Source organism: Pseudorasbora parva, chromosome 18 (genome assembly GCF_024679245.1).
Source record: "Pseudorasbora parva isolate DD20220531a chromosome 18, ASM2467924v1, whole genome shotgun sequence".
NCBI classification, from domain to species: domain Eukaryota; kingdom Metazoa; phylum Chordata; class Actinopteri; order Cypriniformes; family Gobionidae; genus Pseudorasbora; species Pseudorasbora parva.
Genome location: NC_090189.1, coordinates 27,594,473 through 27,608,119, shown reverse-complemented (window position 1 = coordinate 27,608,119; position 13,647 = coordinate 27,594,473). Strand labels below are relative to the sequence as shown.

Below are 13,647 nucleotides of genomic sequence, written 5' to 3'. Positions count from 1 at the left end.
TGTTGAAGTCATGTGACCATGAAGTTAGTTTATAGCCTACACTTATTATTTCTGGTGATTGTATTTAAAGTTGTGTTCATTTGTGAAGATTATAATAGAAAATTATAATGCAAGTGGTGTTCGCTGCAGAGCCAAATGACGTCCAGCTCCCACTCTCTGTCATGGGTGGAGCTTGAAGGTCCAGCCACTCCAAGCCTATATGGCCTATTGTTTAACTTAACTAATCAGGTCCACAGAGGTGGATCTGAACTAGTTCAAGCTCAACCCATCATTGGCTCAGTGAGCTCCACTTGTTTGCCTTAGAGCATGTCATATGTTTGCTTAGCTTGACAAGCAAGACCCACATCAAGATGTTTGGTCTGGAAACTCACCATTGACAGGGCTCAATCCGAGGGGCGGGATAAACGGTCCTCTTTCAAACTTCCTCTGCTCACAATTGGATAGAGCTACAACCAACCAGAGCAACGTAAAGCGGAGCTCATTGATAGATTAAAAAATTCGCTGTATCCGGCCGGCAAAACTCCGAACACATCTTCCCTTTTTAAGAATGACTTCAGTGCCGTTCTTTGTTCTTTTCTCAAGTCTTCCAGAGTCGCGGTCAAAGCTGATTCGAAAGACCACTGTTCGACAGCCTCTGTGTTTAATAGTAGCACGCAAGCGCAACTCTGCCATTACAATATTAAGACCCGCCCACCGACTCTATACACAATGTGATTGGTCTGACCAGAGTTTGGTTTTTACAGCTCAAAAGTGTATTGAGAGTTGCTAGACGATACTCGCGGCAGATTAGATTTGCTGCCGCTAGGGTGCGTCTAGATTTCTAGGCTAATGTTTGCTAAGAGTGAAATGGAAATTTTCAGTTCTCCTGTGCGAATAACCATGAATGTTCCACACAATTATTAGTGAATGAGATCCAATATCACAGAAAGTTAACTAAATAAACTATCTAATGAACTAAATTATGTTTGATTTGAACTATTTTTGTGTAAAGAGCAAAAACAAATCAACATCACTAGGAATATTGCATCTAAAATGTAAGTTATTCAGTATTAACTTCCTGTTTATTACAGTGTTATATAAAATGATCACACTCACAATCTACCTTATTGTTGATTCCACAGCTGAGACATCACCACAGCTGAGATGACATGTTAGTCAGAACAATAGCACTCTTGCTTGAGTATCTGTTTTAGATATTCCAAAAAGGTTGGAAAATGTGAACAAAAAACAAAAAAAAACCTAAACATGACTATTCCAGGATTTTGTTTGAGTTAAAATGTATAATCTTAAACAACTAGAGAAAACGTAGTCACACTTTCATTTGACATAATCATACACATGATGCCCACACAGGATAATCATATAGAAACTACCAAATCCATTCATACTAAGACAAAAACAAAAAAACAAAAAACAAAAAAAACACGTGTTTCACATATCACCTTACACAAAGTACAAGAGTTTTGCTCTGTTAAAGATAATTATTTTGTGTGACAACTATCAAAACAGCTGAAGAAGACTATATTTATTTGTGATAGATACATGAATGCCTCATCTTTATTTTAGGCTGCAAATCTTGCTTGTGTGCTTTATTTATGCCCTGGTACATCATTTCTCAAAAACATGACAGCAACATCATGATAAACAGATTGTAATGAAACTTGTCTTTTGCAGAGAGCAGCTCTGTAAGAGCATAAGGGCATACGAGATGAGAGAGGGGAATTTTTTGTTTCCTGCCAGTCTCTTTAGGAAACAAATTTACAATATAATTAATATTTTTTACAAAACGCGTTTTCCAAAGCAAATATTTTAAATGTGGTTTATATTAACAGATGTATTAGATTAATTACAAAATAACACTTTGAGGTGAGCAGATTCATTTCTTCTTATTTACAATATTGTTGCTGATCCAGTTCATCCCATCCTGAAAGACAAAATAATGTCTTGCGTCTAATCATGGAAAATCATAATATATATTATGTATATACACTATATTGCCAAAAGTTTTGGAATGCCAGGCTTTACATGCACATGAACTTTAATGACATCTCATTCTTAATCCGTGGGGTTTAATATGGAGTTGGCCCACCCTTTGCAGCTATAACAGCTTTAACTCTTCTGGGAAGGCTTTCCACAAGGTTTAGGAGTGTGTTTATGGGAATGTTTGACCCATTTTCTAAAAGCACATTTGTGAGGTCAGGCACTGATTTTGGACAAGAAGGCCTGGCTCTCAGTCTAATTCATCCGAAGGTGTTCCTTACTTTTGGTGTGAAAGTGCCTTTAAATTTGCCAAAATATTACTTTTTTGTTATTAAAAGGTGTTATATTGGGTTGATCAGGACAGGCCAGTCAAGATCCTCCACACCAAACTCGCTCATCAATGTCTTTATGGACCTGTTGAGACAGGAAGGGACCATCCCCAAACTGTTCCCACAAATTTGGGAGCATGAAATTGTCTAAAATGTCTTGGTATGCTGAAGCATTAAGAGTTCATTTCACTGGAACTAAAGGGCCAAACCCAACCCCTGAAAAAGAACCCTACCCCTCTTCACCGAACTTTGCACATGGCACAATGCAGCCAGGCAAGTACCGTTCTCCTGGCAACTGCCAAACCCAGACTCGTCCATTGAATTTCCAGACAGAGAAGTGTGATTCGTCACTCCAGAGAACACGTCTCCACTGCTATAAAGGCCAGCTTGGATGCAACTGCTCGGCCATGGAAACCCATTCCATAAAACTCTTTACGCTCTGCTCTTGAGCTAAGCTGAAGGCCACATGAAGTTTGGAGGTCTGTAGCTACTGACTCTGCAGAAAGTTGGCGACACATGCATTGACCCCGCTCTGTGATTTTACGTGGCCTACCACTTTGTGGCTGAGTTACTGTTCCCAGTTACTTCCAATTTGTAAATTTAAAAGACGTATTGCACAGGTGGCAACCTATCACGGTACCATGCTTGAATTCACTGAGCTCCTGAGAGCGACCCATTCTCTCACAAATGTTTGTATTAGCTTCTGCATGCCTAGGTGCTTGATTTAATACACCGGTGGCCATGGAAGTGATTGGAACATCTAAATTCAATGATTTGGAGGGGTGTCCCAATACTTTTGGCAATATTTATATTATAAATAAATTATTTAAAACTACATTATAATGGTTATATGGTTATTTCAAAGATTTGAATAAAAAGCTGTTACAAATTAAATTCACTATATATAAACAAACCTGTACACCTTCCCCAGATACGGCAGAACAGGCCTGGATCTGCCACTCTCTGTCCCGGTACGTGTGCAGGTTGAGGCCCTCTGCGATCTCACTGGCAGGGGAGGCTGTGGCCAGGTCCTGTTTATTGGCAAAGATGAGCAATGGCACACCCTTCAGGTTCTCCTCATCGATGAGCTCTGACAGCTCCTGTGGAAGAAGGTCATCACAGAAGAGTGTGGTGTAATCAGCACCATAGAGGTTAGACTACTATATGCTGCAATCCAGAGTGCTTTACCCTTACAGTGCATTCACTTTATAGATTTTTTTTGTGTGCCCCAATTATTGAACTAAAAACCATTGCTAGCTATGAGACTTATCAGTTGTGCTGTGGGACCCCCAGTGTACAAACCAGAAAGACACTGTATCATCAGAGTGGTATATAGTTTTTATACAGTGTAGAACATTTTGATAATGGTAGGAGTGAGCACCTTTTGCTACCTGTAATCTTCAAAACAAATTCTTTAAAGCAGCACTAGGTAACTTTTCAACCTTCATAATATATTTTCAAGACTCTTGTGATGATACATTGACTTACAATAGGTTGAATGACACGTCTGCCAAAGCTTGATGGGGTCTGTATCGTTTTTAATCGTACTTTTAAACTTCGGGTTTCGGGTAGTAATATACATCACTTCCACCAACACCCACACTTCCTTTAATTCGGACGTGCGAGCCCAACTTTGTTCGTCGGATAATATAGTCATGTCCGGAGCAGCAGAGACAAATAAGAACGCAAAGGTTTTGTTGGAGGAAAGCAATAAGATGAAACGAAAAAGTGATGGGATTAAAGGCAGGATGAGGATCAACTTTGGACCAGCGTTTGCTCGTCGGCGTGAGCTGAAGGAGGCGTGCCCGACCGATGCCGTCATGCTTATGGTGATTACCTACCACTCAAACATTGAATTGAAGTATCATATAGATTCTGTAAAACGGTAACCAATAGACTATTATAATGATGCTGGCTTGTAAACGTGAGCATCGTGATTATTTGGCGTTTGAAAAAAAATAAAACCCATGAAATTATATTCATGACATGCTGAAACATATGCCACTGACTGTACCTGGGATGAAGACATTTCAAACGCGACGCCAGAAGAACACCTGCGTATGAACTCCTCTTGCAGTGTTCAGGGTAACTGTTAGTGCTGCACCAACCCGCTTTTATGAAGTTATTTGGCCCGCCCCGCACCACTGTATATATTTTTACAACCCGCCCGCACCCTATCACCATTATATAGACATACGGGGTCCGCGGGTTATGAGATGACCCGCGCATTACTAGCTCAGGGCTATCAGGGTTGTCATGTCAACAAATGCACGCGAGATGGCATCCCCTGTTGTAGGATGACAGAGCTTACGACAGTAGTTGAGGACATTATTTTTTCCCAACTGTAGGGGGACCCCGAGAGCAAAAGTTGCCAAGTGCTGCTTTAATATTATATTAATATATTATCTTAAAATGAGAATTTTAAACTTCAGAATTTTAAGACTCTCTGACTTCTAATTTCCACCATAACCAAATATATTGTTTGTATAGTACCAAATTAAGTATATTTTTAATTCAATGTGCAATGAAAAATTCCCCTGATTTGAAAACTTTTGATATATTTATTATAGAGGGGAAGTTAAATTCTGGTTAGGGGACAAGCCCAACATAATGCAACGTAGGCATATAACTGTGGCATTTCAACTAGGGATGCACCGAATATTCGGCAACCGAAATTATTCGGCCGAAAATAGCCAAAAAAAGCACTTTCGGCATTCGGCCGAATAAGTAAAAAGGCCGAATAATTTTGGCCGAACAATGACGTTTTTAATGACGCGATCAAAAAGTAACCCACGTAGAGTGAGAGCTGCGTGCTTTATGCAGCAAACATGTCAGCAGTGTGGAAGCACTGTTTAGTGCTGCATCTCATGTCATCGATGAGAAGAGGAACTGACTTTCATGTGAGAAAGCAGAGAAGCTACTTTTCATAAAGAAGAACCTGCCACTTTTCCTGAAGAAGTAGGCTAAGTAGGCTTATGTCTAAGACAGTTATTTATTTGTTGTGGGTTCATCCACATTTTTTGCACTATTCAATGCACATTAGTTGTTGTAGACATACAGAGTTACATTCTTTCAGCAGTCAGTTATAGGCCTAACATAGGCTATTCAAGAAGGGGGGCTTCTAAGATGGCCAAATAAAAATATATTTTTTATTTTACTAATTATTTATTTTAAGTTATGTTGTGCTTAGGTTGTATAATATCTGCTGGAATGTTAAAAAAAATTCAGTGTTAAATAAATATTTTGAAATTGTATTTTTGTTATTTGATTTATTTCTCTGAAAAGCAACACAAAATAGTAAAAAGCAAATTTTTACTATTTAATTATTGTAATGGTAAAAAAAAATTGCCAAATAAATGGAAAAAATGCGAAACACCGTGTTCGGTATTCGGCCTTCGGTCTTCGGCCAAGCATTTCATTATTATTCGGTTTCGGCTTCGGCCAAGAATTTCATTTCGGTGCATCCCTAATTTCAACACTCTTAAATATGAGGAACTAATTAAGGATGCGCAGTAAAAAAGTTTAAAGCCATTAACGTATTGTTTGAAACTAAAAGGATAGTTTGAAACATTTCTTCTTGAAAGATCTCTTAAGGGACATATTATTTTTTTAGAAGTTAGGAGTAACCTACACAGGAAAAAAGTTACAGCCTGAAATTTTTGAGTACAATTGACTTGGATGTTTAAGTAATTCCAACTTAAATTATGTTAAACTGTCTTTAAAAAATTAGTTGCATCTTGTATAACTTTTGTATAACTCTTGTATAACAAAAAGTTGAACCTTTCTTAACTTATTTTGATGTGTAAAAACACATGTTGTCATAACTTATTGAACATATAATTTTTTACAGTGTAGGATATCCTTTTGTTTGTGCTGACAGCTGCTTGAATTGAGCCTCAAGACAAAACATATTCAGCCTGTGCGCATTACAAGTAAACTACATTTTAAGTAAAATGCTTGACTTATAAATATGTTAGATACAATTCTTTTTAGAAGAAAAAAAATGGAGAAGCCATGATTGTCACAGATTGATTCTTACCAGCCCTGTTTCCTCAAATCGCTTTTTGTCTGCACTGTCAATCACGTAGATCTAAAAAGGTAGAGGGCGAGAATGAGAACTATTAAAGAGAAAAAGGATCTTTGAAACATGCTAACTTCAGAATTTTCCCTGTTGAGCACTGCTGTCATACCAATAAATCGGTGTTCTCCAGGTACTTTTTCCAGAATGGTCGGATCTTCCTCTGTCCTCCAATGTCCCACACATTCAGCTTCATGCTATCACAGGTCACACTTTTAATGTTGAAGCCCTGAAAGAGCACAATTATCATATAATACAGCTGTGGATACATGTTTTGTAGATGTTCTGTGATTTATAAAGTCTGTGTGACTTTATGCGTCACATTGTGACTTAAATCTTAAAATTGTTACTTTATTCATTTTTATTTCTCCCAATGTTATTTTAAATATCACACTTGTGACGTATCACAATTTAGAATTTATATCTTGTGACTTATATTTCACAATGTTACTTTAAATGTCACAATTGTGACTTTAAAGGACAACTCTGGTGAGAAATGAACCTAGGGGTAATTAACAGATTGTTCTCTGCGATGCGTTTTCATGAAAATCGAATGTAAAGAGTTTTATCTCTAAAAACAGATCAGCTTATAACGCTTGTCTATGGGGCAAAGGGTAAGTGAAATGAAATCGCTAGTTAATACCACTAACAAGGCTCAAAATAGCCTCACACTGACACGGTAGCATAATGAGGGTCCCTACATGCAAACCGAAGCATTGAGAACTTCGTAAGTGTACAAACAGTTTAATAAGAAGATACTTTATAAACACAGTACATTACGCGTTCACGGACAGGCGCCATCTTGGAAAACAGTCTCAACGAGTCACGTCACGAACGCTGTGCTAAGTGATGAACTGTAACTTGGAATCTCATAGTTTCCAGAAGAAAGCACTGAACGTGACAGAGAAAATAAATAAATAAAAATAAAAATGTCCAGGTAATTAGATTTCACAAACTTAATTCCTATCGACTTATCACTTAGCACAGCATTTGTGGATCGACTTGTCAAGACTGTTTTCCAAGATGGCTACTGTCTATATACGCTTAATGGACTGTATTTATAAACTATCTTCTTATTAAACTGTTTGTACACTTACCAAGTTTTCAATCCTTCGGTTTGCATGTAGGGACCCTCATTATGCTACCGTGTTAAGCCGGGTTCACACTGTGCGATTTTGGCCACGATTTGGCCGTCTGAGACAAATTTAGGAAATCCTAAAAGATTCCTCAGATCCTAGGCTAAAATCTGACGTCTTTGGTCGTTAGTTTGACATGTTCACCGGCCGCCGATTAATGAGCTCTGCGATCAAATTTTACCTCAGACGAAATTCTAGCAGTGTCAGAAGATTTGGCACAGAATCCTGCAGTGTGACTTCTCCTACGACAACAGTCAAATATCTCAGTTTTTCAAGACAAACTATGACCAAAACGAGAGCTAGAAATTTATTTGTAGCCAGCATTTCAGTCCCGCGTGTAATGCAGCTCACTGTCACTGAACGCGTCATTCATTGATGATATAAAGCTCCGGGTGAGATTTTTTGCGCGCGTCCGTTTTTAGCGCGCCTAAACTATCGTGCAGTCTGACATTAATGACAACTGAGATCTTACAGTGTGACACGGGGATCATGTTCGTACAGTCTGACAAGGGACATTCGCAAAGGATTTTGAAAATCGCACAGTGTGCAGGACCCATTAGTGTGAGGCTATTTTGATCCTTGTTAGTGGTATTAACTAGCGGTTTAATTTTACTACCCTGTGCCCCATACACTAGCGTTATAAGCAAATCTGTTTTTTAGAGATAAAGTTCTTTACATACGATTTTCACGATTTACGATTTCCTAGCTCTACAAAAAACGCATCCCAGAGAGCGATCTACTCGTTAACCATCTGTTAATTACCCCTAGGTTCATTTCTCACCGGACTTGTCCTTTAAGTCTCACAATCAACTTCATATCTCAAGTCAAAGTCAAGTCATATTTATTTATATAGCGCTTTTTACAATTCTAATTGTTTCAAAGCAGCTTCACAGTGTTAAACAGGAAAATAATGGAACATAATTGTATTCAGCTGTACAGCCGCTCTGGAGAAAACAGTGATGTCATCCAGCTAATTTCAATTATCATAGTCAATGCAGGCAGATTGGTAATATAGTTGAAAATTTAGTTTCCCCAACTGAGCTAGCCAAAAGCCAAAGACAACAGATGCGACGGTGGCAAGAAACCAAAACTCATTCAGGTGACAAAATGGAGAAAAAACCTTGGGAGAAGCCAGGCTCAGTCAGGGTGCCAGTTCTCCATCTCACATTGACTTAAATTCACAATGTGACTGTCTCACATCTGTGACCATGTGTTAGGGGTAATGCATTACAGGTAAGGCGTGTTAAATAATCAGATTACTTTTTCAAGTTACTGGTAAAGTATCGCATTACTTTTAAATTTAGATATATATTAGTAAAAAAATAATAATAGTAATATCACATTGAGTACATTTTGCTGAAGTGGCAACATCCGAAATTGTGTATTAATTTGAGATTGCATTTCACTGTTTTTATTCATTTTGAGTAATACTGAATCTGTTTTTTGCAAGTGAGATGAGTATATAACCAATAACCATCATGTTTACACAACGCACACAACTCATTATTCTCTATAGGAACAGGAGAGCTGTCTGTCAATAAATGTAACTTGTGTTACCTATTTGTAAAAGTAACTTTTCAATTTAAAAGTAATGCGTTACTTTTGGAAAAAGTTATTTGATTATGTAATTTGTAATGCGTTACCCCCAACACTGATGGTGAATGTCTAGATTACATCCATACCACACATATTCATACTTTTTTTTTACTGCCGCAAAATGACTTTATTCAAAATAAGTAGGCTACTCAAGAGAGTATGCATTTACAGAAGCAGCCATTCTTCTTCTGCAAACCAGAATGGTAGCACATCTGAAAGGATTTATTTGAGCTGTACCCTCGACTGCACAGAGTGAAGTTGCATTTTCTTACTTTTGGTGTGAAAGTGCCTTTTTACATTTGCCAAAATATTACTTTTTTGCTATTAAAAAAACAAAGAAGCAGGCTCAGCACAGGTGTGAAAAGTAACAATGCATTACTTTCGATAAAAAAAGTAATTTAGTTTTAAGTAGTGACAATAATGTAACAAATTACTTTTGAAAGTAACTTTTCCCAACATTATATATCCCACATTGTGACTTAAATCTCACAATGTGACTTTATATCCCACAGCTAAAAATGTATTTTAGTGTGACATTAAAAATTACCTTACAGTTACCTTCTCATAATTTACTGAGGCAGAATTGGCTTCCAATTCCAAAAGAGTGACTTACTTATTCAATAAACTGTTTGGCTTGATTAGCAAAATCCTGACAAGACCACAGATAGAGGCATGCTGTATTTAAACTCCTAGTCTAAATTTATCCTGCCCCTGAGCAACCTCCAACTACTGAGACTTTATGGTTAAGTAATCTTTAACCGTGGGATTAAAGACACTGTTGTGGTGCTATTATTAGAGAGGATCCTCTGTCCCCATAGGCCTCGGCTCTTTACAGCTTTAACTGGCTGCAGCATATAATGGCTGTTAACAAAACGCATGCTAAACAGCAAATAGTCTCACATTAGATCCAGGTCCTAGGATATTTTAAGTAATCAAGCAACAGTGTGCCAACATCTTAACTACAGCAAGCTGTGCACAGCGGAGTCCAAATGAATCCACGCTATATATTGTGTTAACATCCATCAATTGCAGCCACTGTACAAATTCACTGATTGACAATACTCTCAGTCAATGTTAGATGAATTTGAAATTCGTATCAATTGATATTAATGAATACTTAGGTCAGATGCATTCTCTCTAATAGCCGGTGCTAATACACACAGTCAAGACATGCTCTTTCTCTGACCCCTCAACGGTAAACAGAGCGGTAAACCAGACTGACCAGATTTGATCCTATTAACTGAAACTTTCTTAAAAGATTGGGATGCCATCATGTCTATTTATATAATTTATTTGGATAGTAGTTCTTTCTAGGACAGTCAGCACCATCTAAAGGTTTCCTATAGCAGTGGTTGTAATCTATGGGTGCTTTTTTTGTTTGTCTCTGAGGGTTGTTAGACCTCAACATCTAGTGGATCACTTTCGTTATGACAGTGACAGTGTTGTATTATACAACACACATACAATTGTTGAACCACATTTATATTTACAGGGGGTCAAACAGCAAGTTGGGATTTTTTTTAATGACAACTGACATTTAGCCATCAGTTATCATCTTATGAAGGTTAAATTAGTACTTATTTTCTAAATAGAAGTGGTTTTCACCTTTTATTCTGACAAAAAAACTGTTCAACAATTATAAATTGCAAATGTATATTATAATACTGTGTGTTTTGCAAAGAATTAATTAATGTACAGATTCATTAATTAATGATATAATTTATTTATTTACATGTCAATACGTCTTAATGTGATGTTATATCTCGCAACTGCAGATTGATTTTAATGGTCAGTTTTTTTTTCTTCATATTTGTGACTATGCCTTATTACATTTTATTAACATATTATATATCCTATTCTCCAGCTCACTTTTTTTTTTTTTTTTTACTCTGAGGCAGAAACAGGCTTTCATATTTCTAAGCCATTAAAAAGTTATCCCCATTGTCAAAAACCTTTGAAGGAGTTTTTCACAGTACTATTTGCCCACAGTCTGCCCTCTTTATCACTGCTTAACCTGATTCATCCATTTTGGTTGTACAGTCTAGTTTTAAACAAGATGCAGCTATTGGTGAATGACTTTAGCATGAACTTTCCGATTCACTGTGGTATTAAACTGAAGTGTAACTGTCGAAGGCTTTGAGAATATTTCTGCTGGATTTGTTAAAAACTAAAAAAGTGAAGTAAATATGTTAGCATGACACACTAACTAACTTTTTGTTTTGCTATAGTCATTATAACACATCCTTCAGTAGTTGGATAAGCAGTGAATGTACATTCTGTAATGTCAGAGACTGCACTTCTTTCATAACCTCATGTGTCGTAACACTAACTGAATTAGCATATTAAGAAAGTGTAAAAAATCCAATGCTTTAAAAGCTCCTCACAATCTTACCTGAGTCGGGGTGATGGTGTTCACATCTTCGGAGGCAAGTTGTTTTAACAAAGTGGTTTTTCCGGCATTATCCAAACCGAGAAGGACTATCCGAAGCTCTTGCTCTGTAGTGCCCTTTAACTTCTCAATGACTGAAAACAAACCCTTGAAAACAAACATTTGTGCCTCAATATCTTATTAAATACTTTCATTTTAATAGTTTTAAGTTTCAGGTACAGCCATGAGATCTCTAATCCATCACAATGTATAACATTAATAAACTATTCTTTCTTCCAAACAATTTCCAATTAGGCCCTTCCGTCAGATTGAAAAATTTACCTTCTGGACTTCTCCCATGGTGAATTTTGTGGTAGGAAAAGGATGCAGAAAGAGATTGAAAGGTGTAGCTACATTCTATGTGGCATATTTCCAAGGAAATGCTGGGTTTTCTTATTGGTCCACTATTTCTTTGGTCTTCTTCCCTCAGAATATCTCTTCTTCACGTTTGCAGGGTGCAGTAGCCCACCTTTGCTTCTCTATGTGCCTGGCCTTCCTCATATGTGACAGGGGAGGATGTGGAGGTGGGTGAAGGTGGGGGGAGGGGATGGATTAGTAGGACACAATTAGCAATCTCTCCGCCCGCCTCTCCTCCACTCTTCTCCTCCAGCCCATCTCCAGCATTAAAGACTTACCTGGATTATCCTTAACCACCACCTGCTTCAGGATAGGCCTCTTGAGATTCTGTGTCTCTATGTTGTCTCCCCCACCCTTTTCCCTTAACATATATGCAAGCTTGGGTGGCCTTCTCATCACACTAGTTGATTTCTTGACCAAGAAGTTAAAAGCACAAACATACTCAAGCTAATGATATGAGGTAAGATCTCATGTCAGTTTCAAACTTCTTGTTGTTTAAGACAGTGTGGTCTTATTGAATTCGGCATCACAATACCTCTCCCATTCAGCAGAGGTCAGTAGTGTGCATGTTTGAAATTAGGGTTCTACAGGCTGTGAGTGGGAACAATTTTAAGATTACAGATAATAAAGTAAACCTGACTTTTATGTGTATTATTATTATTAATGTGTATTTTTGTGTGTGTGTATTTCTCAGGACAGGTGCTAGTGAGTTTCAGACTCTTTATTTTGATAATAGTTCTTTCTAGGACAGTCACCACCATCAAATGGTTTTCTATAGCAGTGGTTGGAGTCTGTTCTTCTTTTTTCGGCTGTTCCCTTCAGGGGTCGTCACAGCGAATCATCTGCCTCCATCTAGTCCTATCCTTTTTATCCTCTTCTCTCAGACCGACTACCTTCATGTCCTCCTTCACTACATCCATAAACCTCCTCTTTGGTCTTCCTCTTGACCTCCTGCCTGGCAGCTCTAACCTCAGCATCCTTTTACCAATATATTCACTCTCCCTTCTCTGAAGATGTCCAAGCCATCTCAACCTGGCCTCTCTAACTTTGTCTCCAAAACATCTCACATGTGCTGTCCCTCTGATGTACTCGTTCCTGATCCTATCCATCTTAATCACTCCCAAAGAGAACCTCAACATCTTCAGCTCTGCTACCTCTAGCTCTTCCTCCTGTCTTTTCCTCGGTGCAACTGTCTCTAAACCATACAACATCGCTGGTTTCACTACTGTCCTGTACACCTTTCCTTTCATTCTTGCTGGTACTCCTTTATCACACAACAGACCTGACACCTTTTTCCACCCATTCCAACCTGCCTGGACACGCTTCTTCACCTCGTTTCCACACTCCCCATTGCTCTGGACTGTTGACCCTAAGTACTTAAAATCCTGCACCTTCTTTACCTCTCCTCCTTGTAACCTCACTGTTCCACTTGGTTTCCTCTTATTCACACACATGTATTCTGTTTTGCTGCAACTAACCTTCATTCCTCTTCTCTCCAGAGCAAACCTCCACCTCTAGACTTTCCTCCACCTACTCCCTGCTCTCACTACAGATCACAATGTCATCCGCAAACATCATAGTCTATGGAGATTCCTGTCTGACCTCATCTGTCAGCCTGTCCATCACCACCGCAAACAAGAAGGCGCTCAGAGGCGCTTCAGTACCACCTTCACCGTGAAGACCTCTGTCTCACCTACGGCACACCTTACCACTGTCCTACTGCTCTCATACATATCCTGCACC

The 13,647-nt window shown here is 38.3% G+C and overlaps 2 protein-coding genes across 4 annotated transcripts in view; one reads left to right on the top strand and one right to left on the bottom strand.

The window, feature by feature from the left end:
• rgs14b (regulator of G protein signaling 14b) overlaps positions 1–13,647 on the top strand; it is a 43,953-nt gene that overhangs the window by 4,875 nt on the left and 25,431 nt on the right. For 2 of the 3 annotated variants that reach the window (XM_067423236.1, XM_067423238.1), the window contains exon 1: positions 3,323–3,460. The gene's annotated coding sequence lies outside the window, so the exon portion shown is untranslated. Of the gene's footprint in view, positions 1–3,240; positions 3,461–13,647 lie in introns of those variants that run through there. The other variant, XM_067423237.1, reaches the window with a different exon arrangement.
• arl3l1 (ADP ribosylation factor like GTPase 3, like 1) lies at positions 1,575–12,033 on the bottom strand. Its single transcript, XM_067423242.1, has 6 exons — positions 11,830–12,033; positions 11,512–11,655; positions 6,500–6,616; positions 6,349–6,399; positions 3,224–3,409; positions 1,575–1,924 (listed from the first exon to the last, which is right to left on the bottom strand). Exons 1-6 carry the CDS (start codon positions 11,845–11,847, stop codon positions 1,877–1,879), a joined length of 564 nt encoding a protein of 187 aa, XP_067279343.1. The 5' UTR covers positions 11,848–12,033; the 3' UTR covers positions 1,575–1,876.

What these genes read in the sequence shown, in the direction of transcription:
- arl3l1 (XM_067423242.1), bottom strand. An exon ending in TGGAGAACACCGATTTATTG is followed by an intron (nt 6,400 to 6,499) that starts GTATGACAGCAG and finishes CTACCTTTTTAG; the next exon opens with ATCTACGTGATTGACAGTGC. An exon ending in TATCTGGGGAAGGTGTACAG is followed by an intron (nt 1,925 to 3,223) that starts GTTTGTTTATAT and finishes TTTGTCTTTCAG; the next exon opens with GATGGGATGAACTGGATCAG.